Below are 27,118 nucleotides of genomic sequence, written 5' to 3' on the forward strand. Positions count from 1 at the left end.
GAAAACTATAAAAGTGATCACAAAATAAAATAAAAAGAAAATAGTGTAAAGTTTTAGCTATTTTGAATTATATAGGTATGTTTCATTTCGTCAAGGAAAAACTCTTGAATTATAGAAATGATAAAATAAAGATTATCATAAAAACTACGACTAAGCCGGGGGGTTTCGGAAAGCCAATTTTCTGACTCCAGATGTTCAGAGTCTAGAACTTGGCTAAATCCCAAGCTCGGAAACTGGTCGTTAAGGTTGAAGGATTAAATATAAATTTAACATTTTTGATGAAATTGGTAAAATTTCAAAATATGTTTTTCTTTCAGATATTACTTCTCTCATAATAATGGGACGTCTTAATGCGTAAGAAAAACACAGCTTAATTTGATATAGGGGGCTAGTCAAGTTCAAAGTCTAGAACTTGGCAAAATCACGAGCTCGGAAACCGGCCCTAAAACTTCTTAGCACTACTGGGATACTGGGGATGATATTCTACATCCAATTCTGACGTTAAATTGAAAATTAGATGAAGTTGCAATTTTACACGATTTGGCATCACTGTAATTTCTTAGAATGGAGAGCCAAGTCTACAACTTGAATTTAAATCCTACCCTAGTCGAGGCTTTACATGATGTTTTAAGTTGTGGACTTAACGACTTCTGATAAACCTTTGACTCGGAAAGAGACGAGAATCATTCAAGTCTTGGACTTATAAGTCCTTTACACTGAAAGCAAAATTATAAACTCCGGAGTCTAGTGTGATCTCTAAACTCTAGTCTATATTTAAGTCCTTGACTACGTTAACGTCCTGGCTTGAAAAGCTAATTTTTTGAGTCCAAAGTTTAAAGCCGGTTAAAGTCTAGAACTTGGCCAAGGGCCTGTTTCAGAGCTCGGGATTTAGCTAAGCTCTAGACTTTGAACAGCTGTAGTCAGAAAATTGGCTTTTCGAAACGAAGTGTAGTCGCAGTTTTTATGATAATCTTTATTTTATCATTTCTATAATTGGAAACTTTTTTCCTTTACGAAATGAAACATTCCTAAATAATTCAAAATAGCTGAAACTTTAAATTATTTTGTCTTTGTTTTATTTTGTTTTTAATTTTCTAGTTTTTCGAAATTTAATTTATACGTGGACTGCGACTACATCCCGTTTCGGAAAGCCAATTTTCTGACTCCAGCTGTTCAAAGTCTATAACTTGGCTAAATACCGAGCTCGGAACCCGGCCCTAAGTGTTATGTGTTTGCTCAGTTAAGTCTACAACTTGAATTTAAATCCCACCCTAGTAGGGGCTTAAAATGTTCTAAGTTTTGGTCTTAACGACTTTTGATTATCCTTTGACTCGGAAAGAGTCGATAATCATTAAGGCCTGGAATTATACTTCCAGGTACACCCGATAAGATATTGCCTTGCATTTGGCTCAGTTGGTTTCTATGTATCCACCTACAAGGAATATCCTTAGTTTTTCTTTCCCAATCAGTTTTTTGTGAAAAATATGAATAAATAAACTATATAATTATTAAACCTGTTCGTGGTAGTATTACTTGAATGGGCATTACTTAGGCTCAACTCAAATCGTACGACTCCAGTCTCTCGACCTTACGACTTCCTTGCTCATTGTCACCACTTCAGTTTCATGCTTCTCCATTTCTAACCTCTCATTATTAAAAACTAGCTTACCCGGCTAACTCACTACCACCGTAAACAAAGCCGTAGTGCATTCATGTGACGTCAGCACAGGTAGGGTTCCAACACCAATAAAAATTTGTTGATTCCAGCTGATCTATATCAACTAGTTTTTTTATTGGTGTAGGAGCCCTACCTGTGCTGACGTTACCATCAACCACCTGTCATACACTATGGCTTTATTTACGGAGGTAGTGGCTAACTTCGTACCGCCAAAAAGTCAATGTATCTCATGTCACACTTGACTTTATTTGGTGAATCATGAAATTTATCCGACAATTTATTAATATTTTCATTTACATCTCAATACGGACTTCCTATGTGCTCAAAACTACCGTTTTAATACCAGTAAACAATTTTATCACAGAGTGACGTGTTTATAACAGCTGGTAAGCTTAGATATGCTAAATCATACTATCACAACATCAAATCAAATCAAATTTATTTCCATTCAGAATACATTTCACAAACATAAATATAAATTACAATTTTATGGAAAAATTAGCATCCGCAAAGAAAGAATCTGAGCGCGGATGCGAGTTGTCCTATTTCATAATTAACTAAAATACAATATTTACTAGAAATTTAATTAGAAATATGAAAACTAAAACAAAAGTAGAAGAAGCAAAAAGAAACAGTATTACAATCATCTCGAAGAATTCACTTAGCCTAACATTCAATCAGAAAGTTAAAAACTGAGTACGAAACAAAAAAAAATCAACATTACATTGACATCCTCTAAATATAAAAAAATCACTTGATAATATTAACAATTCCAACGTCAAAAGCACCCCTTTAATTACAATATTGTTATATTAATTAACAATCAATATTTGAATTGCATACTTCAATCAATAGTATCAATAATGTAGACAAACAAAATGGAGTACAACCAAAATATGAATAAAAAAAAGAAACCCATTGAAAAATTGCTCCAGGTACAGTGATTTTAATTATATTATTTATGTCTTATTTTGTGTGTTTATTTCTGTTTTGATTACTACTATTTGTTTTTTATGTTTTATTATTACCATTTAGTCAGATTATTACTATTTCGATTCGTTCTGACTATTTTTATTACTATTATTATTATTATGTTTTTTTGTGTTATTTCTGTTTTGGGATAAACAACTATTATTTGAGGTCATCAAAAAGTCTCCAGTATATCACCATTTTCCCTCAACCAGTGATCCAATTCTGTAGAATAATATTTTTTGCAGCTGATTTCTACGATCCTCACTGGAATCAGGAGCATAACTACATCAATTTTGTATTTGAATTGTTGCCTGCATACATTTAGATCCATCCTAATCTGGTTTATGGTCATTGTTCTCAGGTTGTATGGTGTGTCTCTCATGTTGAGCCTCAAATTACATGTATTTATATATTGAATCAAACTTTTAAAATACAATTCTTTAACAGTGAGCACTCCCAATTCTCTAAAAAGTTCATTACTTACGTCTAGGTTTACCCAGGGAAGCTCTTATTATGTGTTTCTGCACCACAAAAATTTTGTTTATATGACAGCTGACCGCTCCCCCCCCCAGGCCAGTATCCCATATTGCAAGACAGACTGCGCATATGCCACATAGATCAATTTAGCTATATCTATGTCATTTAACAAATTAATCTCATAAAATCTGAAAATTAGATACTTCAATTTTTTACATTTGTCATCAATATGGTAGTTCCACCTTAGATGAGAATCAATTATAACACCTAAATACTTGGCATGATCCACCTCCCCAAGTGGAGGAGCAAGGGGCCAGCGCAGGCAAACGACATGAAAAATCATGGATTTTCAAACTTAAATTTATTGGTCTGGATCCAGCATTTGGGGAAAAAGCAATAAATTAACTCTTTTTATGATTCAAAGTAAGCTTGTGCATATCTAACCATGACTTAACAGACTTCAACCCTTCCAAAGCAAGATCTCTCACTTCTTCCCATGTAGAGCCTGTGAAAGTCATGATAGTATCATCTGCAAATGAAATTATCTTCCCATCTTGTGTGTTGAGTTTGAGTATATCGTTCATATAAACAAGAAATAACACTGGAGAAAGTACAGTTCCCTGCGATACGCCATATTCTAATAAATTTATTTGATCAGACTTGTTTCCTATTGAAATGATTTGTGTTCTGTCTTTAAGATAATGTTTGAACAAATCCAATGCCGTGCCACGTATCGCAATATTCTCTAGTTTTTTTAGCAGTGTCACGTGTGGAATAGTGTCAAAGGCTTTTGCCAGGTCGAGTAGGACAGTTAAAGTTTTCTTATTTTTAGCAAAATTATCAGCTACTATGTCTACAAGGTGCAATATAGCATCCTGTGTACTCTTGCCGGCTTGGAAGCCGTATTGATTTTTATGAATAATATCAAACTTACTCAGGTAATTCACAAATCTTGTCTTTATTATCTTCTCCATTATCTTAGAAAGGCCACTGAGCAGGCTTATTGGTCTGTAGTTGGATGGATCACGTACATTTCCGCCCTTGTGGAGTGGGACAACTCTAGCAATTCTGAACTCCTTTGGAAAGTATCCCTGCTCAAAACATTTATTTATTATGAACATGATCTTGAATCATGATGATCTTCCCGTTCTACGTTAGCCGCTCGGCCGATAATTTCGAAAGCATAGGACTGTAAAATATATTTTAATATATTAATTATTATTACCCCCCCCCCCTCTATTAAAATTTCTGGTCAGAAACCATCCCCAACATATTCCCAAAGTTTCATGCCGTTCTGTCAAGTAGTTTTCGAGTCTATAGGGAACAAACAAACTAACACACAAACATACATTCATTTTTATATATAAAGATATGAGATAAAATTCGTCACTACTGCGCATGTAACAAATTTTATGATAATTACCCATTATGAATATATCGTCTTATATTCGAATTCTTACTATTTTCTTATTTGAAATAATAAAACATCACTTTTATAAAACATAACCTCACTTTCATTAAAAATGCACGGCACTAAGCAACTCAAGTCGACGCTCGACTCAGTCTCACGGTCTTGAGGTCGCGGAGATAGAACTTATTTAAATGTTGAGTTCGGAAACCGGCCGGCCCTAAATGTTGGAGCTCTTATTTATGTAGATGTTGGATGTGTTTCAGGCAAATGCCAGTGCCTGGTGCAGCTGTCGACTCTGCCAGTGGCCGTGTGCCACGGACAAGGCGCCACCTCCAAGGAGGCCCAAACGCAGGCGGCCCTTAACGCTCTCGAGTACCTCAAGATTATGACCAAAAAGTAAACTGCAAACCCACCCAACCACCCAACACCTCTATAATGTAAGTATTCAATGTAATAATATTCAATCATTTTTTGTCTTCTCCCTTTTCTTTTTCTCAGTCTTCATTTACTTTTTTGTTCTTCTTCTTTGTGATTTCTTCTTCTTCTTCTGTCATCTTTTTTTTTCTTCTTCTTCTTCTGTCATCTTCTTTTTCTTCTCCTCCTCCTTCATCTTCTTGTTCTTGTTTTTTTCTTGTCTCCTTTTTTCCTGTCATCTTCTTTTCTTCTTCTTTTTCTTCTTCTGTCATATTCTTTTCTTCTTCTTCCTCTCCTTCTCCTTTTTCTCCTCCTCCTACTCCTTCATCTTCTTCTTCTGTCATCTTCTTTTTCTCCTCCTCCTACTCCTTCATCTTCTTCTTCTTCTTCTTCTTCTTCTTCTTCTTCTCCTCCTCCTTCATCTTCTTCGTCTTCTTCTTTGACATCTGTCTTCTTCTATCTTCTCCTTGTTCTTCTTTTGTCGTCTCCTTCCATGCCTCCTCCTCCAACTCCTCCTACTCCCACTCCTCTACCTATATAATTATTTTACTTTATTAATTTTCGTTTTTTTTCTCTTAAATATTCATATTAATTAAAACTTTTACAATATTTCCATTTATAAATAAACCCTTAGTTTAATTAATGAAATTAACGTTTTGGTAGAGTTAGTGGGAAGGATATTTTTAATATTCTTTCCGAAGAATGGACATTGATATGTCCAAAGCTCTGCCAACTTATGTAGATGCATAACAAAATAATTATCCATAGTTATAATATTACAAATTGCTTTTTCATATCATATACAGTTCAATAATTATTTTCTTAGTCTATATTATGTAAATTCATCTATAATTTTGCTGTATTGTAAGCTCTTGTATATAAGTGTATAAGCCAGTATATATTGTAATCTACATAAATAAAGTACTTAATCAATCAATCCCCTTTCTTCTCTTACTCCTCATATATATTAATATCAGTGATGATAACTGAAATGTGATGATCTGTTGTACAAACGAATAAATAAGTTACAATATTTGAGGCAGTTAAATAATTATTCAGCCGAAATATTTTTTAATTTTAACCAAATTGTTAATTCTTTTGAAAATTAATAATTGAAGAGCTCCATTCCAAAACCTGCTAAGTCAAAAACATAATTTGTTAGCAAATTGGGAAAAACTGTTGCTGAATCACTGTATGCTCTGTGCCAATTAATTCTCGCTGGAAGTTAATTCATCATTAGAAGACTAAAGCTGCGTTTACACCGGAGTTAATAACAACAGTTATTGACTGAATCGTCAAAAATTTCTCTTGACAAAATTAATAAAGACTCATATTTCTAACAGAAAATTCCTTGTTATTAACAAGATCTTGTTATCAATATAATTGACTTCCATATGATTTCATTTAACGAGACTATTCATATGATATAAAAGCCGGAATAAAAAGCAAAAAATTGTCTTCAAATTTAAATTGAAACATGTGTGTGATCATTAAAATCATTAATCTTCATTATGATCTAATGTAAAAAATGCATTTACACCAGAGTTTAAAACAAAAGTTTTCAACATAAGCTAATAACATTTTCTTTTGGCTGCTAGTTTTGTTATCAACAAAAGTTAATAACTTTGTCACGTGTTTTGTCTGCAGCTGTAGTTATTAGGGAACATCTGTAGTTGTAGGGTAGGGATGCTGGGCGAGGGGATTGCGGGGAAGATAGTAACCTGTTATTAACAAAAGTTACCAACTCTCGATGGATAACATAAATCTTGTTAATAACAAGGAATTTTCTGTTGAAAACACGAGTTATCAACTTTTTTCAAGAGAATTTTTTGTCGATTCAATCAAGTTGACAACTTTTTCTTAATAACTCATGTTATCAACTCCGGTGTAAACGCAACTGAACATGATGTTATTAACTTTTGTAATTAACATCAGTTGATAACAAAAATGTTAAAAACTTGTGTTATTAACTCTGGTGTAAACGCAGCTTAATATGTATTATTTTCAAAGTTGTTATTCAGTTTATCTAACCATTTTTTGTAAAAAAAAATAAAACTGCGCATGCGCAGAAACATGGCATGGATTGGAAAAAAACGACTAGTTGACTTGACAGGTATGGAAAAAAATAATGTTTGAATGGTGATTACAGCTTTAAGAAGCAGGTTTTGGCAAGAAACACACTAGCAAAATGATAAAGCCATAGGCTATATGTTTTGATGAGATATAACCTAAAAACAGAAATCGGAAAAAATTACTTAGCAGGTTTTGAATTGAGCTCTTCAATTATTGTTGATGAAATAATTTATTATATCTATTTATTATTATTAGTTTATGCTCTAGATGATTGAGTATTATTTTGAATGCAATGTTTTTGGCAATAAAGATTATTATTATTTGATCTTGTGATATTCAACTTTGTAACTTTTAATTTTTCAACTTATTTGTATTCATTTTCAGGTTGATTGTCTACTATTCCAGGATATTCATCATTATTTCCATGTAATGAAGATAAATAGATTAGTTAGATAGGTTATTGTTTTCCTCTCAGATATTAGTCGGACATTGATATTTTCAAATTGAAGTCTCTAATGATATTATTATTTGTATTATTTTGATTAGATTAGTGAAACTAGTTCATTTTTCATAGAATTTGAAAAAATAATTTGTTCTTGAATAAAAATGACATGATATTTGAAAGTGATGTTCTTGACATCATAATTTGTTCTTGAATAAGAATGACATGATATTTTCAAATGATGTCATTTGTGTTTCAATTTAATCTGTTTCAATTCACTGCGTCAGTCACATCACAATACTGAAAGATTAAATTCAAAATGAGCTGCACTATAGAGAATAATTATAGCATGATGTTATAACTTATGCTATGTTTTCTCTATCGTTGTACTTTGTCGTTTTAATATAACTTTCAGTGTTGCACCAATTTTTCAGATTATTGTTATATTTTAAACTATCTTAATTGCATTATTGTGATAAGATTAGTGGAGCTGTTTTTTGTCTACAATTTGTTCTCGAACGAAATTGTCATTTGTTTTTCAATTTAAGGTAATTTTAATTCAATAATAAACACAAGATGTTGAAATTTGTCCAGTTGAATTCAAAATAAGTTTTGCCATAGAGACAATATCTCTTTCTCGATTAGTGTATGGTCCACTTTGTTTTGTTAACACTTTCAGAATTATTGCATCAGTTCGAAATTTTAGATAAATTTTAGTTGATCTAAGTTGCTACACCAAACTTGATATTTTTTAGAGAAAATATCTCTTTGTCTATTATTACTGTATGATATTACTTTGTTGTTTTGATACAACTTTAAGAATTGCAGTGATTCCAGATTAGTGATAATTTTAAGTAGATTTGATTGCATTATTTTGGTTATATTAGAGAAACTGTTTATTTGTTGTACTAGTTAACAACCTAGTTTTCAATGTCACTTTCTGGATTGCTCTTATTACAAAGATTTTTATCTTCTGATTCCTGATGTTTGAATAATAATTAATATTATCAGTGTATTAATGCTTATAAAGTTTTAAAAAAATTACTCACGGATTATTGATATTCTTTTATAATCACGTTTGAATAGTTAATTACGTCATAGCAGTCAGGCATTTATATAAATAAAAGCTATTAGCTTCTACTTACATTAGTGTAGCGCTTTCGGACACTAGGCCCTTCATCAACACTGGCTATTTAGTGTCCGAAATTAAAATTTAATTCCATTTTAGTGTCCGAAAGCGCTACACTAATGTAAGTAGAAGCTAATAGCTTTTATTTATGTAAATACCTGACTGCTATGTCGTAATTAATTGTTCAAAAGTGATTATTTAACAAGCAGTTTGTAATGGAATCAAACATTGAAGAGTATTCTTTTATACTCTTGTCATCACATTGAGACTAGCATATTCAAAAATGAAAATGTTTTAAAAATCTAAATTCTCTTCTCTAAAAGTCTTTACCGAAAAGTTTCTACTTATTATTATTGGTTTGAATTACCACCATTATTATTATTTATCAAAATTTGGGAACAGAATAGTTTTGGGCTATGCCTGTTGTTTTATCCCGATCATATCCATATGATTTGTAATTTTATCAAAAAATAAATAAATTATGTAGTGTAATCATGAGTTTTAAATTATTTTTAGTACTAATTGTAAGATACATTTTGAGTTAGTGTAGTCGTTATTACAAAATCGATGTATTATTATCGATTATTGGGTAATACAAGTATAGTAATATGATTTGCTGTAGATTTATTTCAAAACTGTAAGCATTTGTATTTACTTTGTCTTAGGTACAGTGTTATTTCTTTTCTTTACTGGATTTTTCATCAGTTAAATAAAGTTCTGTTGAAAACGTTGAAGTTTCATTTCATTTTTGCTGTAGTAGTTCTGTGAACCTCGCGCAGTTATAAACCACAGCCTCCTCTTATACTGTCCATCTGAGTAAATCCTGTCTGTATGTCGTGTCGGCGAGATATCGGTGTGAAAACGGCTAATGGCTGTTGGGGTTGGTGTATCAAAAATGCTAGCATAAAAAGCTAATCTCCTTCAAGACATACTGGCAACAGGACAGCCCGAGTTCAAAACAGAGAAAGGTCGAGAGACAATGAAATGAAATGAACTTTATTTTCCAAAAAAAAAACATTACAAACTAAGGGAACTTACAATACTATGTTATTTTAGTTAATTATTGCATGCAATCAATATTTCATTTAATAGTGCATAAAAATTGCAGTCAATGAGGCATGCAATTGATAGTCCACACAGCAGCTGATTTTTCACCAAGTTACATTGAGTTATTGATTTGCATGCGTCATGGCATGCAATTTATAATCCACTCGACAGCTGGAACTAGAAAACATACTCGACTGTCAAGAAAACATATGGTTTCATTACAGTAGAGCTTAGACCAGTTATAGAATAGACACGTTGGGAAGTCTAGCCTCTGAGCCAACAGCTACTGCCAAATCGTGACGTCATCATCGGATAGAAAACTTTCAGATTGTGTCTATTTCAGAAGGATGTAAATTATTATTCATTAAAATGGTAAACTCCCGCTGGAATAGACAAAATCTGATATGGAAAACAATATAAACTACAGAAAAGTTTTCTATCCGATGCTGACGTCACGATTTGGCGATATGTCAGTAGATGTTGGCTTCATCGACTTTCAGTATGAATATACAATTGGCCGTGTCTATTCTATAACTGGTCTAAGCAATAGAGTATGCTGTAATGAGAATCATATGTTTATTTGTTCTGCAAACATCTACTTAGCGGCTTGATATCATGCATGGGATTGGAACAGCTGAGATTGAATGACTATAACAAAAAAATATGTTTCATAAAATACTCTTGGCCCCATGAGTTTTATAAAAAATACGGTATATAGGATTTATTATAATTTTCGAGTTCTTTCACATAACTGCCGGTTGCACAACATCTGTTAACCGTGATTAATTCCACGAGAACCAATCAGAAAAACCGTCTTTCCAAAAAGGCCTTCTCTGATTGGTTCTCGTGGAATTAATCACGGTTGAAACTAACCGGCTTTTGTGCAACCAGTACTATCATTATTTCATGCAGCTAAAAAATAATATCCCCCATGTTGTAAGCTTGATACTATTAATGGCCGGGACACACATAACCCACCCAGCCCGCGCCGCGGTACGGCCGATTGTCAGACGTACTACGGCGAGTGAGAAAACAAGGCTTTCAAACGTGTAGGGACACATAGGCCTACTACCGCACCGCTGCGCGCCAGCAACGTCACCGTGTTTGTTGCCCGAGCCGTCACCGACTAGTTCAGTTTACTTTTGACGGTGACGGTGCGGCCTTGTTTAACATAGAGAGTGAAAAACTTATTAGAGTACGGAATTTCCAATTTTGTACAATCAATAAAGTGATGAGAAATGTGGTTGAACGGAAAAAATTGAAATAAAAGTAGAACCAACTTTAGTAGAACACTTTCATCGTACAAAACTGGAAAATTCGAGAAACCAAATACCTATTTGGCTTAAGCCAAAGCTATGATATAGGCAATTATACTTTTTCTTTTACTTTTATATAAACAACAAAAAGTATAAAAGAGGGAACTCGTGACTGTTTCTTAAATTTAAATTAAAAACTAATTACGGTGGATGCAGAAGAAAAGCTAGAAGATTACAATTTTCTTGCTGATATATATTTCCGATACATAACTGATGATGGTATTGCTTTGCACCGAAATATATTCCAGCACTATGCGATTATCATCTTCTATGTCTGCAGGTAGGCTAATTAGTTTAAAATTGAAAATATAAATTTAAATCGGATGTAACAAGCTTTTAATAGTGTTATATTATTAACAATAGTTTACCACATTCAGAAATCAGACTACTAAAACAGTATCACAACAGAACTGAGACACGGCTGTCGCACGGCATGTGTGAAAATATGTCCATCTTCAGTACCCGCAGCAACACAGAATAACAAGCTTAGAAAAAGGGCCACATTATAGCGGAATAAGAGCTTATAACTCTCTTTTTACTGAAATAAAATGTATTGAGAGCTCAGAAATGTTTAAGAATGCAATAGCCTAAAAGCTAAATTGATCGATGCATCTCCGTACAGTTTAGAGGAAAGCTTATTCAACTGTTGGTGCATGTAGGGATTTCTGTTTGCAAGCATATTTTTAACTCATTTGTATGTTCTGATTTTCTTCTTTTTTCTGTTTTATAATATTACTTTTTTAGTACCTATTAGTAGGTACCTACTATCTAGTACGACAAAGTATTGTAACAATACTTTTGACGTGTCTTATACTACAAAGCTTTGCTTGATTCTGTAGTGTTATATAACGAAAACTAAACTAAACTGTGTTCTCCTAATACCTCCATCACCGTGTCGCGGGCTTAGCCACTACCTCCGTTTACGGAGGTAGTGACGGCACAGTGGTGACGGGCTCGGTGTGGTTATGTGTCCCGGCCTTAATCTGTGAGCTGTCATCTGTATTTGAAACAATTAAAATAGATTACCGTCTGTTTAAACTCAATTAACTTATTTTTATCAAAACACATGTTTACTGTACCACTTTACTTGAAATAAAAATAGAATACAATTTCATTTCTCTTCTGCGCGAAGAGATACACATCCACTTGACAAAAACATAGCTTCAAAATTTGTTTGTATTACCTAAATTACACAAATTATACAACACAATCAAAACTAACACAGATTCCTATTAGAATACTTTCTATCTGTTCTCTACGCACACTGATATAAAACATAACTAAATACTGGATTAGTGTTTTTATCAGTGTATTTTTTAATTTGTGATTTGTCTATTTTTTTATATAAATTACAAGAAAAGCAAAGGTTTACAACAACAAAGTGCAAAAAAACTTTTTGAATAAAGCGCCCTGTCAAGTGAAAGCTTGATTTCGTTGACATAAATCCAACATCATGGAAATTAAAAATAATGGCAATGGATTTCACATGCATATATTCAATATGGCGACAAATGCAGAGATTGAAGAATTAGAAAGTTGGGAAGATTTAACGGATGAGGTACAATTTTTATTATCATTGCTCGTTTTAACTAATATTATAATATTTTTATAATTACAGTAATATAATTTACCTAAATTTTTTGAGCAAATCATATCAAACTACTTGTTCCCATTTCGTGACTTGATTCAATTTTGTTCTAAAGGTGATAAAAAGGGTAAAAACTGTATTTATCTGTTTAATTGACGTTGTTTTATTTCTTAAAATTGTATTTCTGTGTCTCTTTACTATTAGTTTTGTCCAAATCATTGTAAATTCACCGGTTCTAGAAAAGTTGGGTTATGTAGGATTTCATGGTTATAAATTTACTAATCCTCTATAGAAATCAATTTGGTGTCTTAACATGATTGTTTCTGGGTAAATTAGCAATAAGTTAATAATTTATCAGCCTTTTGAAATTCAATAAAATTCAACTTTTAATTTATCCTACAGTTTGTTGAGGATTGTTGCATCGAAACCTATAAATAACCATCAAAGTTATTAATAAAATGCCAGTATTGATTAGTAGAATTCTTTCTTCAGGATTATTGTGTTTGCCAAATATTTTAAGCTGCATTTGAAGGGTATTATTTTTGTAGGCTTTTCTAAATTAAATTAAAGTTACATGTTTGAATGGAAAGGTTGCGAAGATTGTAAATATTAGATGTAATGTCTATTTTGTACGTTGAACTAAATGAGTCACAAAATTTAGATTTCTTGTTTGAAATTTTAACATGAATATAGGAATAACAAAAGGCTTAAGTTGTTGAATTAGTCAACTATTGGTTAAGGTTTATTTATTTATCATTCACAATCAACTTGAGGACAGAGAAACAGACTACAGTCCAAAACTTCTTTTCATTCCAATTTCATAGAATAAAATAAAGGTTATGTGAGACTTTTCAATTCTTCACCAATTTCCACATTAAAACAAGGTTGATCTAGTATACGTAATAAGAAGGTTTTAAGAGGTACCAACCTTTTTTGGCATATTCAAAGGGTTTAAACCCTTTGTAAAAGTTACGCTGCAAGGTTTCTTGGTTTTTGAATTTTTTAAATTCATATCAATTTTTTGGGGGATTTATAATAGGCTACTATTTTTTTCTGTATTACTATTCAATTGCGTTTTTGAAACTGTTTAACACTGAAATTATGTAGAGAAATGTTTAACTTCTTCTCATGTATATTTTATAAACACTATTAGGCCTAAGTTATATTAATATGAGGTACCCCTGATACAGCCGTATTCAGCATTTTTTGAATGATTCAAAGAGCGTAGAGGGCTTCTATTTTGTTGTTGTAGAGTTTCTTGATTTGTTTTTTGTAGGTTTGCATGTTTGATGATAGCTTTTATTTGCTTTAATATAATTCATCATTACAAAAGAAAAATCAGCTGTCAACTGGATTCATGCTGATTCATGCTTCAATGTAACTTGAACGATTACTTTTGAAATTCTACTGCTTTCAATAGAATAACTGACGGAATATCACTGGCATTTCTAGTCCGCGGGTAGTTGAAAACACAGTTGTCTGCATAGGTATTACTTCAAACTAGCAGGTAACGGAGCCGGGCTCCGCAATGGTCTATTTTAAAACTTGACGTAATTAAATCTTCAAGAATTGAAAATAAGCCTATGACCATCCTCGGTTAATTGAAAATCTTTATGCCAAATTTCCAGGTAATCAGTCTAGTAGTTGAGTTTGAGACGTGATGATGAGTCAAACATTACTTTCCTTTCCTGTGAGTGTATAAGCCAGTTCTTTCCTTTAGTAGGCTATAGATGATTGAACAATTTTATTCTTGTGTGTGAAGCAATATTTCAATTTGTTTGTTCTGATTTTTGTAGATATTGGAAAGGAATTTAGCCAAAATGAAGACAATCTCTACAGCGGAGAAACAGAATGTAGAGTGAGTACAAAAATTCAAATTTTCTTTGGTATTTTCATTTTATTATTCTATAATGAGCAAATATTATTCATACTGTTTTTGGCATTTACCTGTCAGGTTAGCAGTGACTAATGGAGGTAGATTTACACATAACAGTGACAGTGAAAAGTGAAAATATAATTCCCATAAGCTCTAAAGGGATTATTCATACTCATTCGGCCGGGCTAAGTGGGAATAGACCAATTAGAGCACGTGAGAATTAAGTTATATTCCATTGTTCACCGTCACTGTGTAAACAGTCCAGTATATAGGAGGTCCTGATAGAGCCGAGCGGCTATAGTGAGGTCCACGTTATAATGGCATTGAAGAAAGATAGGAGAAAAACGTTGCCGATCCTCTGTCTTGTCAATGCCTTCTATAGACCGTAGCTGATTCAGGTTTATTGATGTAATATTAACTGTCAATTCTCGTTTAAAATAATCAATTATATTTTATTGAGCAAGAAATTGTATTTTTCAATAATTTCAAAATGAATTTTTATAATTAAGATGATTATTAATTCTACATTGTTAAAAGACGATCTGGTAATAAAGCAAAGCGAGAAAGAGATAGCGCTATCCGCTTTGTTGAATGATAGACAAGGATAGCAGCAAAACCATTGCTAATCAAACACTTCCATTATAACGTGGACCTCACTATAGAGTAGTTGAAGTCGTCGCTTTGGAATCCCACCTTTAGATTGTGAACTGTTAGGCCCGGTTGCACAAAAGCCGGTTAAATTGTAATCGTGATTAATTTCACGAGAAACAATCAGAGAAGGTGTTCTTGAAAAGACGGCTTCTCTGATTGGCTCTCATGGAATTAATCACGGTTAAATTTTAACCGGCTTTTTGCAACCAGCACTCAGTTTTATAAATCATTTCATCAAATCACGCTCTTTCCATTACCAACCTAAAATAAAAAAAAACATATATATGAGCATCATCAGCCTGCAAAAAACCAGTTTACATCCTCCGAATTTTTCATATACATAAATTCTAGTCTTTTTCAATTGTTCATAAAATTTATTTTCACTGTTTTCATCGTAGTGTAACTAGTCAGGAATGCTGTATGCACGTATAAAATGAGCGCTGCTATCCAGAGATTGTCAGTTTGGTGTAAGGTTAAGCTTTCCTGACTAGCAATTAGGTGGTACCGGATTCGATTCCCGGGCTAGTAAATAATTCATGGATCTCTCATCAAATCTCCATCTAGCTGTCAACCCTGTTGTCAATATTTGCAGTAGCAGAAGTCTTTGGGGTGTTCTACAGAATTTAATTTGGATTTTCGTTGAATAATAATTATACAGTATTATTTGTTACATTCTGGGTTTAATCCAACCAGATTAATGATTTCTCCTACTTCAACATGTTCTTGTTCTTCTTTTCATCTTCCTTTTTCTTATTAGTCGTTTCCTTTACTCCTTATCTTTCTTCTACTTATTGTCTCTTCCTCTTCATTCTTTTCACTCTCCTTTCCTTATTCACTCATTCTTCTTTTTATTGTGTTTTATATTATCCTCCTCCTCCTCTTTTTACTTTCCTTGCCCTATCACCATAGGTAAGGAAAGTATTGCTTTCCGAAAAAAATTAAGGTACCCCAATTTCTAAATTTCTATACGTTTCAAGTTCCCCTGATTCCAAAAAAGTGGTTTTTGGGTATTGGTCTGTATGAGTGTATGTGTGTCTGTGTACACGATATCTCTTCTCCCAATTAACGGAAAGACTTGAAATTTGGAACTTAAGCTCCTTCCCCTATAAGGATCCGACATGAACAATTTCGATCAAATGCAATTCAAGGTGGCGGCTAAAATGGCGAAAATGTTGTCAAAAACAGGGGTTTTCGCGATTTTCTCGAAAACGGCTCCAACGTTTTTGATCAAATTTATACCTAAAATAGTCATTGATAAGCTGTATCAACTGCCACTAGTCCCATATCTGTAAAAATTTCAGGAGCTCCGCCCCATCTATGCAAAGTTTGATTTTAGATTCCCAATTATCAGGTTTCAGATACAATTTAAACAAAAAATTTCGAGTGGAAAAGATTGAACATGAAAATCTCTACAATTAATGTCCAGTAACATTTTCACCTAAAATTGGAAATAAGCTCGAAATTCGAGAAAATGTGATTATCCAATTGCAAACTGTTGGCAACTGTTGATTCTATTAAATGATTCACTATGAAGAGATAGCAGACCACGTATAACTCCAGCGTTATTGTCCTGTCACCAGCTTGCTCAGATCTTTGTTTATAAGTAGACTTGAGAAGCGCGGGAACACTAGCGTCAGGTGATCAATTTTCACGGCAAGGAAAGTTGTATGAGTGTGCCACACCAGATTTTTCTTCTTCTTCTTCACCTCCTTCCATGTCTTCTCCTTCTCGCTCTTCTCATCCCCGTTTCTCTTCTTGCTGTCATCTTCTTATTATGATTTCCCACCTCTTCCTCTTTCTCATACAGTGTCCTTCTTCTTATGCTTCTCTTTCCACTCGCTTTTCATATCCTCATATTCCTTCTTACTATTTTCTTGTTCTTGTTCACCTTCTTCCCCTTCTTCTTCTTCTTTTCCATACTCTTTACTCGTTCTCTTTCTCCTTCTTGTTTTCTTCTTCTTCTTTTCCTCCTCCTTCTCCTTCCCCTTCTCCTTCTCCTTCTCCAGCTCCTCTTCCTTCTTCTGCTCCTCCTCCTCCTCCTCTTCCACCTCCTTCTCGTCCCGTTCTTCTTCTCTACATACCCTCCACATCATCATATTCCTTGTTGCTGTTCTTCTCTCATCCTCCTCTTTCTACTCCTTTTTCTCTCCCTCCTCTCCATCTTCCTCCTCCTTCGGTGGTGATTTATTGTATTTAATTTGAATTTTCGTTTAATAATAATCATAGCCTACTGTAATATTTTAATGAATTGTGTCGTTCTCCAGCCTGAAACCATCGACAGTGTTGCTAGATAGCAACGACATCCGTTCGCGATTCCTGACGACACAGCCGACCGTGAAGATCCTGAAGCGACCGAGCGAGTCGCAGGCGACAGGCGACCAGTCGCACGCGACTTGTGTGAACGGCAGTGCGGCGCCGCAACGAAAGAGTCTGCAGCAGAGAGAGATGGAGTACGCAGAGGCAAGGCTGAGGATACTGGGGCAAGCACAGAGTCCTGAGGAGAAGGAGCCCACTTTCCAGGAGAGGTTGGTCAAAATACGAAATAATTTCATTCTATAGTGAAATCCTTTCTTAGTCCATACTGTACTATTTTTCTGAAAATATCTCCTGGTCCTTTTTGGGGGTTTCCCTTTCAGTCATACCTTCATCCACTTACATTCAGCAACAATGTTTTTTGTTCTGGCTGCAAGCAACCAGGTGATGAATGGGATGTTAGTGTAAACGGAGGGGGGTGTTTCTTCTCTTCTATAGTATTTACCAAAATTATACTATCAAATCTTTTTGAATCCTTGATTGGTTGGGAGCTTTTATTGGATTCGTTCATTCAAATGCAAAGATTATCATCATTATCTAATTGTCACCTATTTTAGCAACTAGCAACTACGAGCCAGGACTCCATTGAAAAAAAGCTTAACATTCAACTTCAGGTTTATTGAGCTAATTAAAACTTCCTACTTAATAAAAACATGTTGTCACATCTCAAATTTTCAAACAAAACAAAGTTATTCAGTAATCGATTCAGAAAAAAAGTATATTCAATTCCAATCTACACATTTTGGGAGTCTGCTAACTTGCTGCATTTAATTCGGGCCTCGGTCATTCAATGTTACTAAATTCTGAGTTATATAAGAAAACAACAAACTCAGACGTTATGAAACTTACTACACTCTACTTAAATTCACTCACACAATTAACCTCTTAATTTTACATTTACTGATTCTATCTAATTCGGACTTTTACTAAATCAAAATTTCTGATTACCGGAAAACTTTTCAATTTGTCCCTCTGGATGGGTAACAGACCCATTCAGAGGACCGAGGCTCGCACACCGTTACATGATGTTTTTCCGGTTACGTCTCAATATGAACTGTGACCTTTTCACTGAAAATTATTCCCCCTCCACGAGCATAACTTCCAGTGGAAAAGCCAAAGCTGCAAAAAAAGGTCAATGGTCGTACAATTCCCAAATACAGGAGCTTTTTCAACAAGAAATTGAAACTGCATTTGAAAAATGCACGAAAATTGCTTTAATTTCGACAACTAAGCAACAAGTTAGCAAATTCAATAAACATGGTCAAATATTCTCACACTAAAATCTGAAAGTACGAATCAAAGTTCATTCCAGTTCAAAAACCTGAAAAATAAGACACAAAAAACAACTACAATATACCCACTCAATCTCACACTATTACATTAGTATAGGGAAAAGATTCCTGGATCTTTTAAAGGACACAGGTATTGATTTGCCCAACTAACGTAGGCCTACTTGGGTCACACAATAAAGCTACATTTGACATGTGAGGCTCTTTGAACCTTTGGATCCTTGAATCCGTCCCTTCAAACATAACATAACACACATTTATCCAATCCTGACATACCTACATATTTATTTATTCCATTGACAATCACAAATCATTATTACAATATAAGATGATTGGGAGAAGACAACAGGCATAGCCCTTCAATGGGTGTAGATCTAAAAAAGATGATATTTCAACTTCAATATCATTACAATCAAATTATTCAAGAAAAAATAATTTGAGTACGGTGAATAGTGTGAACATTCTTTACTGTAATATTCAATGTTTGCGTAACAAGACACCAGAAGTGGAATTGATAAATTCACAGGAAAAGATCGACATTTTGTGTTTCTCGGAGCACTGGATGAAGACTGAGGAGCTTGAACTCATCAAACTCCAAAATTATTCATTGATCAATGCGTTTTGTAGAAGTAACAAGAAACACGGTGGAGTTGCGTTGTTTGTCTCTGATAGTCCTAATTATCCAACCAGGAAAATAAATGTAGAAAATTTTTGCTCAGAATTGAACCATGAATTTGCGTGTATAGTTCTTCCAGTACAGAGAATAGTAATAGTAGCACTTTACCGTTCACCGAGTGGTGATCTAAATATGTTCCATGCTAGCCTTGAGAGACTATTGCTATCATTAACTATGAATAGAACTGGGTATAAATTCGTGGTTGGTGGGGATTTCAATATAAATGTAATTGAGAATGATTCCAGAGAGACTATTGAATTGATGAATACTTTGAGAGCGAATGACTTACATAAAACCTGCTTTGAGCCAACTCGAGGTGCAGCCTGTTTGGATAATGTGGCGACCAATTTAAACAGCAGTTCATACATCACAGAAGTAAAAAAATTCGTTCTAAGTGACCATTATTCTCTATCTTTCAGAGTGTTGCTGGACAATATTGCCCCTGATTTTAAAAGTAGATATGATAGGTTGGGCGGTCCAACTAGACTTATTAGACCTATAACAAGTAATAAAATTTTGAATTTTTGTCAAAGCTTCAGTTCAGTCAACTGGCATGGTGTTCTTATATTTCCTGGTGGAGAAGAAAATTTCAATGCATTCTTTGACCTATTCCTGCGACTATTTAACGAATTTTTCCCTAAGAGAATGATAAGGAAAATGTCAGATACAAGTAAAAAGATGACGTTGGTTTGGATTAACCAATCATTATTGACCTTGAAAAACTGTGTTTTGTTAGCATATGACAAGTATCGGATAAGTCAGTTAGCTCATGATAAAAACAATCATTCAAGAATGTGAGGAAACTATATCGTTATGAACTGAATAAAGCTAAATTACAATATAATGCACTCAAAATTGATAAGGCGTCAAATAAATGTTCAGCAGCCTGGAGTATCATCCGTGAAGAGTCTAAAACAGCAAAGTGTACAAAAGAGAGAATTTCAATAACACCTGATACTTTCAATGAGTTCTTTATCAGGTCAGTCAAGCAATTACGTGATACAAAAAAAATAAACCACCTAAATCTGCTGAACAAATCATAAATGTCACTCCTCCTCCTGAGTCCGCGTTTCAGCTGAGTCCAGTATCTTGTGAATTGATTAGCGACATAGTATTGAAGATGAAAAATAGCACCAGTAGGGATATTTACCAACTTTCAAGCTCACTAATTAAATCTGTTATATCTTTTGTTGTGTATCCACTTACCACCTGTATTAATCACTGTATCGAGGATGCAGTTTTTCCATACTGTCTTAAGCATGCTAAAACAGTACCAATTTATAAGAGTGGGAGTCTGAATAATCCTGCCAACTTCAGGCCTATATCGGTGGTGCCAATCTTTGGAAAAATATTTGAGACTGTGATAGCAAGATCATTAGGGAAATATTTCGAAGAGAAGGGTCTCTTCTCGTCGTCTCAGTTTGGATTCAGAACCGGTAGATCAACTACAGATGCTGTCAACAAAATTGTTACAAATGTTCTCAATAGCTTTGAAAAGAAAGGGTTTGCAGGTGTGACCATGTGTGACCTCAGTAAAGCGTTCGATATTGTTGACCACAGTATATTGTTGTCGAAACTTTCTTACTATGGTGTTGGGGTTCAGTTAATCGGCTTTTGATGTCTTATTTGACGGATCGCAAGCAGACAGTTAGTGTGGATGGTTGTTTTTCTCATGCGCGTGATATAGAGTATGGGGTTCCACAGGGCTCGGTACTCGGCCCGTTATTGTTTATCATAATGGTGAATGATATTTCTCTATGCATGGAAAACCAGATTGTAAGCTACGCCGATGACACATCATTGTTCTCCAGTAATGTTGATTTGGAATTGCTGAGGACCCAGATGAGCAGTGCCTATGAGAATGTATCGGCTTGGTTCCAGGCTAACTACCTTTCTTTGAATGAAGCGAAAACGCAGACAATGATTTTTAATCTGAGAAACGTGACGAATGAAATTGAAACCGTCAAACTCCTTGGTATAATGTTGGATTCCAAGCTAACTTGGACAAGTCACATTGATTGGGTGTGTGGACGACTCAGCAGGGTGGTGTTTCTGTTAAGACGACTGAAAAATCTTGTTCCTCATCAGTATTTGAAGATTTCATACTTTGGGTTTCTCCAGAGTGTAATGATGAGTTGCATACTTTGAAGTGTAGATCAGAAATGCATAGGCACGACACTAGACAGAGTAATTATTTGGATGTTCCATATGTAAGATTGAGAAAGTTGCAGTGTCAATCTGACGTTCTATCAATAAGAGCTTTCAATAGATTACCGCTGTGTTCCAGGAATCTGAGTATATCTGTTTTCAAAACAAAAGTGAAAAGGATGCTCTTAGAGAACCCACTGTACAGTGTTGGAGAGTTCTTTGATCTCCCTTGTGATATTATAAATCATTTCTTCCAAGCTGACTGATATATTTATATAATTACGAGAATTGTTATGTTATAATTATTGATTGATGTTTATAGGTATGTTGTAACATGTATTTTTTTATATTGAGATGTTTATATGTGACATGGCCCACTGTACTGTTTTAAGTATTTATCGGCTAATAAATATATTTCTATTTCTATTTCTATCCCTTCCATAGCCCTTCCATCTCTGAAAGAGTATCTATAGAAGAAATCAAGAAACGAGAAGGATATTTAATATATGATATATAACCTCATTCTTTTTTGAAACTCTTATTTGTAAAAAATTGGGAGAAGACAGTTTTGGGCTATGCCTGTTGTCTTCTCCCAAATTTTTGCAAATAAAAGTTTCAAAAAATAATGAGAATATATATCATATATTACATATCCTTCCTTGATTTCTTCTATAGATTCATACTCTCTCAGAGATGGAAGGATTTCCTAGAACATGGTTAACCATAGTTGGAAATCCTTATAATCCTCCCCTATTCTAGTTCACCTCAACACAAAGCTTGTTACTTATTTGATATTTATATTTATAGTTAGATAGTAAGGGATGAAATAATACGAGGGTCATTGAATAAGTAACGGAGCCAAATTACTAATTTTCAAAAACGGCTTTATTGATCCATATGAAACTTTCAGGACATGAAGTTGGCAACCTTGCGATGACATCTGATCAGTTGTTCCACCATATTTCGTAAACATAATTGCAAATTGACTCAGTTAACAATGGCAAGTCCGCTTGAGAATTGCACCGTGGAAGAACAACGTGCTGTGATCAGATTTTCAGTCACAGAAGGTGTGAAAGGTAGTAAAATCCACAAATGAATGTTGAAAGTGTATGGAGACCATTGTTTGGATCGTTCGAACGTTTACAAATTGGTAGAACAGTTTCAAAGTGACCGTACAAAAGTTTGTGACAATCAAGACAGTGGACAACCAATCAAAGTTGGGACTTCCTCTCTCGAATATCGAATTTATTCGTTAATTTGGGCAATAGGCGTATCACTGTTGAATTTATAAGTGAAAAAGTGAACACAAGTGTTGAAAATGTCCATAACATTATTCACTACAAACTGCAGTAAACAAAACTTGTGCAAGATGGGTGCCTAGACAACTCACCGACACTCACAGAGAAACCAGGCTTCAAATCAGTCAACAGTTGTAAAATCAGTATGAGACTGAAGGAGAATGTTTTTTTTTTTAAATAACAGTGATCAAACAATGGATCCACCACTATGAGCCAGAGTCAAAATGACTGATTAGTCAAATCTGATCATGGCGCCTTGTTCTTCCATGATGCAATTTTCAAGCGGACTCACCATTGTTAATTGAGTCAATTTGCGATTATATTTGACCGAGCGAAGTGAGGCCTAAGATTCAAGTCGACGGTTTGACATTTCTCTTAATGTTTATATGTTGCGCATTTACGGCGAAACGCGGTAATATATTTTCATGAAATTTGACAGGTATGTTCCTTTTTTAATTGCGCGTCGACGTTTATACAAGTTTTTTGAAAATTTGGCATTTCAAGGATAATATAAAAGGAAAAAGGAGCCTCCTTCATACGCCAATATTGGAGTAAAAACCAGACTATAGAATTATTCATCATAAATCAGCTGACAAGTGATTAACACGGATGTGTGGAGAAGCCAGTCTATTGCTGTATTTCCATAAGGTCTATAGTTTCAATCAGGCACTTGTGGATGAGAATACTGCGTGAGGTCTACTGTTCACAGAACTACTAGTTAAGAAATATGATAAAACAACTGATCAGATGTCATCACAAGATTACCAATTTCATGTCCTTAAAGTTTCATATGGATCAATTTAGCCGTTTTTGAAAATTAGTCATTTGTCTCGTTACTTGTTGAATGACCCTCGTATAAATAAGGGATGATTAATAATCCTTCCTTTTCTCTGTTACAGAGTTCGCCAAATCCAGAACAAACCCACTCCACCATCAGCCAGCAACAACGTGGACCAACCACCTTCCAACCACATCTCGACCACCACGTCAACCCTCTCACCACAATCGCCCGTCTTCATCAGTCACAACCACTTTGCAACGGGGACCACCACAATCCTCACCACGCCGGTCCACTACGCCACATCACCCTACTACGCAGTGCTGCCACCCCACCACATGACAATCGGCGCCAATATGCCACCGCCTGTTGGCAACCCTGGTGCCATGCTGGCGCCGGCCAAGTTTGTGCCTTCATTCAGCAATCAGTCGGCGTTCAGGAGTGCTCAAGTGATTAGACAGCCACGTGGCCCGGATGGCACCCGGGGGTTCCAGTTCCACCAGCCACGGTAGCATTTCCGGTGTCTAGCGGTTACTTCCAGTTGTGCAGGACGGTTCCAGGTGCTAGAGGTTGCATCCGGTTGTCAGGGGTTACTTCCGGTTCCAAAGGGTTACTTCCGGTAGCTTACTTCCGGGTGCTGAGGTTACTTCCGGTTGCTAGGGGTTACTTCCTGTTTCAAGTTGTAACTTTCTGTTGCTAGGGTTTACTTCCGGTTGCTATGGGTTACTGCTGGTTCCAAGCTGTTAAGACATACATAAAGCAACGATCAAACATTGAAAGAATAAGACGTTGATGTTGTCAATAGCACTTTAATATAATTCTTCTTACAGAACCAGGTTACATGGTAACACCTACCACATCTTCAGATGAACTAATGTGTTTGTTATTGTTGAAGGAACAGGAAATTCAACTTTAGGTTATGTGTTGGGGTTGTGAAAGGTAAGAAGGATGAAAAATGTCAGTGTTAAATGTAATGTTAAAAATGTTTAATTTCATCATTAATCCACCTATTCCCACTAACATTTTTTATTCTCCTTCCCTTTTACAACCCCAACACATAACCTAAAGTTGAATTTCCTGTTCCTTCAACAATAACAAACATATTAGTTCACCTGAAGTTGTGGTAGGTACCATGTAACCTGGTTCTGTAAGATGAAATAATTTTCGAATGCATTAAAGTGGTATTGACAACATCAACGTTTTATTCTTTCAATTATAGAGTGATACCACATCTTATACCATACAATCAAATTATTAATGATCAAACAACTGAACAATCAAGGCACAGTTTGATGCCATTATTGTAATTACAGGCATTACAAATAGAGACACGTTGAAGACCTACTTATAAGAGTAGTTTTGAAAGATCAATACTACTAAAAGCAATGCTTAATGCATTCAAACAAGAAAATAATTATACAATTACTCCTTACAGGATCTTTACACATCAATTTTATCAAGACATGAGTTGGATGTTTGAACATATATACAAGAGACATAAGCTTACATTGAGTACATGGCCTTTCTGGTTTACATGGGATGAAATATGTCATTTTTACTGATTGGGTACAACAATAGACCATCTTCTATTCAGTAATTGTTTCTTTCAGGTTATGTTGTCAGTTTTCCTTTCTTTTTTTTCTTTTTGTGTAGTTGAGAAGTTGATATTGTGGTAATTATTCATATTGAATGAAAAAGACTAAGAAATTGTCAAAAAACCACAGATTTATTGATACTTAGAAAGTATCTTTGGTTTTTTGACAATTTCTTAGTCTTTTCATTTAATAGTTCTTCTTTCATTTCTTTTACATTCAAATTGATCAAGATGGTGTAGAGGTAGTATTGTTGTATCCATTCATTCTGTAGTATTATTCTTCCCGTTTGTTGAACTAAATTTATGTTTGTAACATGCAGTGCATGTTATGTTACAACTGGTTTGTGAGTTATAGTTTTGGGTAGTTTAGCTTCTAGTGTCTGGTATTACATCCCAAATTAAAGATTCAAGTTCCAGGGACCATATTATCAAGGTGGTTGAGTCAAAAACGTATAAAATCAACTGCAACATCTTAATTTTTTTATGACTGAATAATTTATAACTATCAAATTCTGATATGTAATTACCACTCTCTAATGTTGTATCCAATTTGTAACTCTGGCTTCTTTGATTATTTCCAGTTTGTAACCCCTAGTTTTGGCTACTTCCAATTTGTAGCCTCTGGTTTTGTATATATTTCCGGTTTGTAACGCCTGGTACTTTCGGCCATTTCCGGTTTGTAACCCTTAGTTTTTTTTTCTATTTCCGGTTTGTAACTACTTATTTTATAGATACTACCATAGAGAAACAATAGCGTAAGTAGATATCCCATGGTATAGGGCGTTTATGTCGCAAATTTTACTGTTATCTCAAGCCGGTTACTGTCAATTTTTACTGTTTTGACCGGGTAAGTGTGTATGAACGGCACAATATGAGAGACTACCAGCGTCATAAAGCTTCACAGGAAAGAATTACGTGGACTATCAGCTTGAGATAACAGTAAAAGCTGCGACAGAAACGCCCTATACCATGGGATATCTACATATGCTATTGTTTCTCTATGATACTACCAATTCGTAACCACTGGTTTCTGTGACTATTTTCGGTTCATAACCCTAAATGCCGGTTGCACAAAAGCTGTTAACCGTGATTAATTTCACGAGAACCAATCAGGGGAGCTGTCTTTCCTAAAAGGCTTTTTCTGGTTGGTTCTTGTAAAATTAATCACGGTTAAAATTTAAATGGCTTTTGTGCAACTGGGCCTCAGTCATCCAAGTTACATCCGGTTTGTAACTTCTAGTTTTTATTACTACTTATGCTAATTTGTGAAACCTCCAGGGGCCTGTTTCATAAAACTTATAAGTCACCTATTACAGGAGAATCATCACTCCTATTACATGCTCAATGAAGGCGTTAAAATCAGCTTTTCCTGTATTAAGTGTCTTCTAGATTTTTATGAAACAGGCCCCAGGTACAGTTTTTCTATGTACTGTAATAGTTTCTGACATTGATGTGAAACATCATTTTTATTGGTTTCTGGAGTCACTTCCAACTTGTAACTTCCGTTTCTGGGGTCACTTCTGGTTTGTAACTTCCGGTTCTGGGTTCCAAATTTGACAGCCTATGCACTGGTTTATGAACACTTATTTCTAACAGACTCTCGGTTTTTGCATATATTTTAATAATAATATTGATATTTATAATGGTGTAACTGTCGATTAAGTACTATCGATTAATAATAAAATAGTTATCATTGTTGTAAAAATGGTTCTCCGTGTTAACCCCTCTTTTAGGCCCGCCGCAAAGTAGACCCATGCTAATCCACGTAACCACTACCCCCGTAAACAAAGCCATAGTGCATTCTGGTGACGTCAGCACAGGTAGGGCTCCTACACCAATAAAAATTAGTTGATTTCAGCTGATCTATATCAGCTAGTGCTTTTATTGGTGTAGGAGCCCTACCCACGCCGTGGGATGTTTTGTAAACCATTGCTAGCTTCTCTAGACA

General features: G+C 34.6%; 3 protein-coding genes across 7 annotated transcripts in view; 2 read left to right on the forward strand and 1 right to left on the reverse strand.

Moving 5' to 3' along the window:
• The window catches only part of LOC111048269 (RISC-loading complex subunit tarbp2), a 46,846-nt gene extending 37,519 nt beyond the window's left edge, over nucleotides 1–9,327 (forward strand). For 2 of the 4 annotated variants that reach the window (XM_022334144.2, XM_022334143.2), the window contains exons 9-10: nucleotides 4,802–4,975; nucleotides 7,410–9,327. In XM_022334144.2, coding sequence (XP_022189836.2) covers nucleotides 4,802–4,938 — 137 coding nt within the window. In that variant the 3' untranslated portion in view covers nucleotides 4,939–4,975; nucleotides 7,410–9,327. The remainder of the gene's footprint in view (nucleotides 1–4,801; nucleotides 4,976–7,409) is intronic. The other 2 variants (XM_022334145.2, XM_039440754.1) reach the window with 1 other exon arrangement.
• The window catches only part of LOC111058137 (sodium channel protein Nach), a 475,868-nt gene that overhangs the window by 365,231 nt on the left and 83,519 nt on the right, over nucleotides 1–27,118 (reverse strand). The gene's annotated exons all lie outside the window — the stretch shown is intronic.
• LOC111048272 (SUZ domain-containing protein 1) lies at nucleotides 12,067–26,875 on the forward strand. 2 transcript variants are annotated; one of them, XM_022334147.2, is made up of 4 exons: nucleotides 12,067–12,517; nucleotides 14,344–14,405; nucleotides 17,339–17,599; nucleotides 23,698–26,875. In XM_022334147.2, exons 1-4 carry the CDS (start codon nucleotides 12,413–12,415, stop codon nucleotides 24,086–24,088), a joined length of 819 nt encoding a protein of 272 aa, XP_022189839.1. In that variant the 5' UTR covers nucleotides 12,067–12,412; the 3' UTR covers nucleotides 24,089–26,875. The 2 variants fall into 2 exon arrangements, with proteins under 2 accessions (XP_022189839.1, XP_039296695.1); XM_039440761.1 differs by lacking the exon at nucleotides 12,067–12,517 and adding an exon at nucleotides 12,644–12,662.

Source organism: Nilaparvata lugens, chromosome 14 (genome assembly GCF_014356525.2).
Source record: "Nilaparvata lugens isolate BPH chromosome 14, ASM1435652v1, whole genome shotgun sequence".
In the NCBI taxonomy this organism is placed as follows: domain Eukaryota; kingdom Metazoa; phylum Arthropoda; class Insecta; order Hemiptera; family Delphacidae; genus Nilaparvata; species Nilaparvata lugens.

Excerpts from the sequence above, each read along its gene's own strand:
- LOC111048272 (XM_022334147.2), top strand. The coding sequence starts at position 12,413 with ATGGAAATTAAAAATAATGGCAATGGATTTCACATGCATATATTCAAT. Across the intron at positions 12,518-14,343 it reads GGGAAGATTTAACGGATGAG|ATATTGGAAAGGAATTTAGC; the intron begins GTACAATTTTTA and ends TGATTTTTGTAG. Across the intron at positions 14,406-17,338 it reads GCGGAGAAACAGAATGTAGA|CCTGAAACCATCGACAGTGT; the intron begins GTGAGTACAAAA and ends GTCGTTCTCCAG.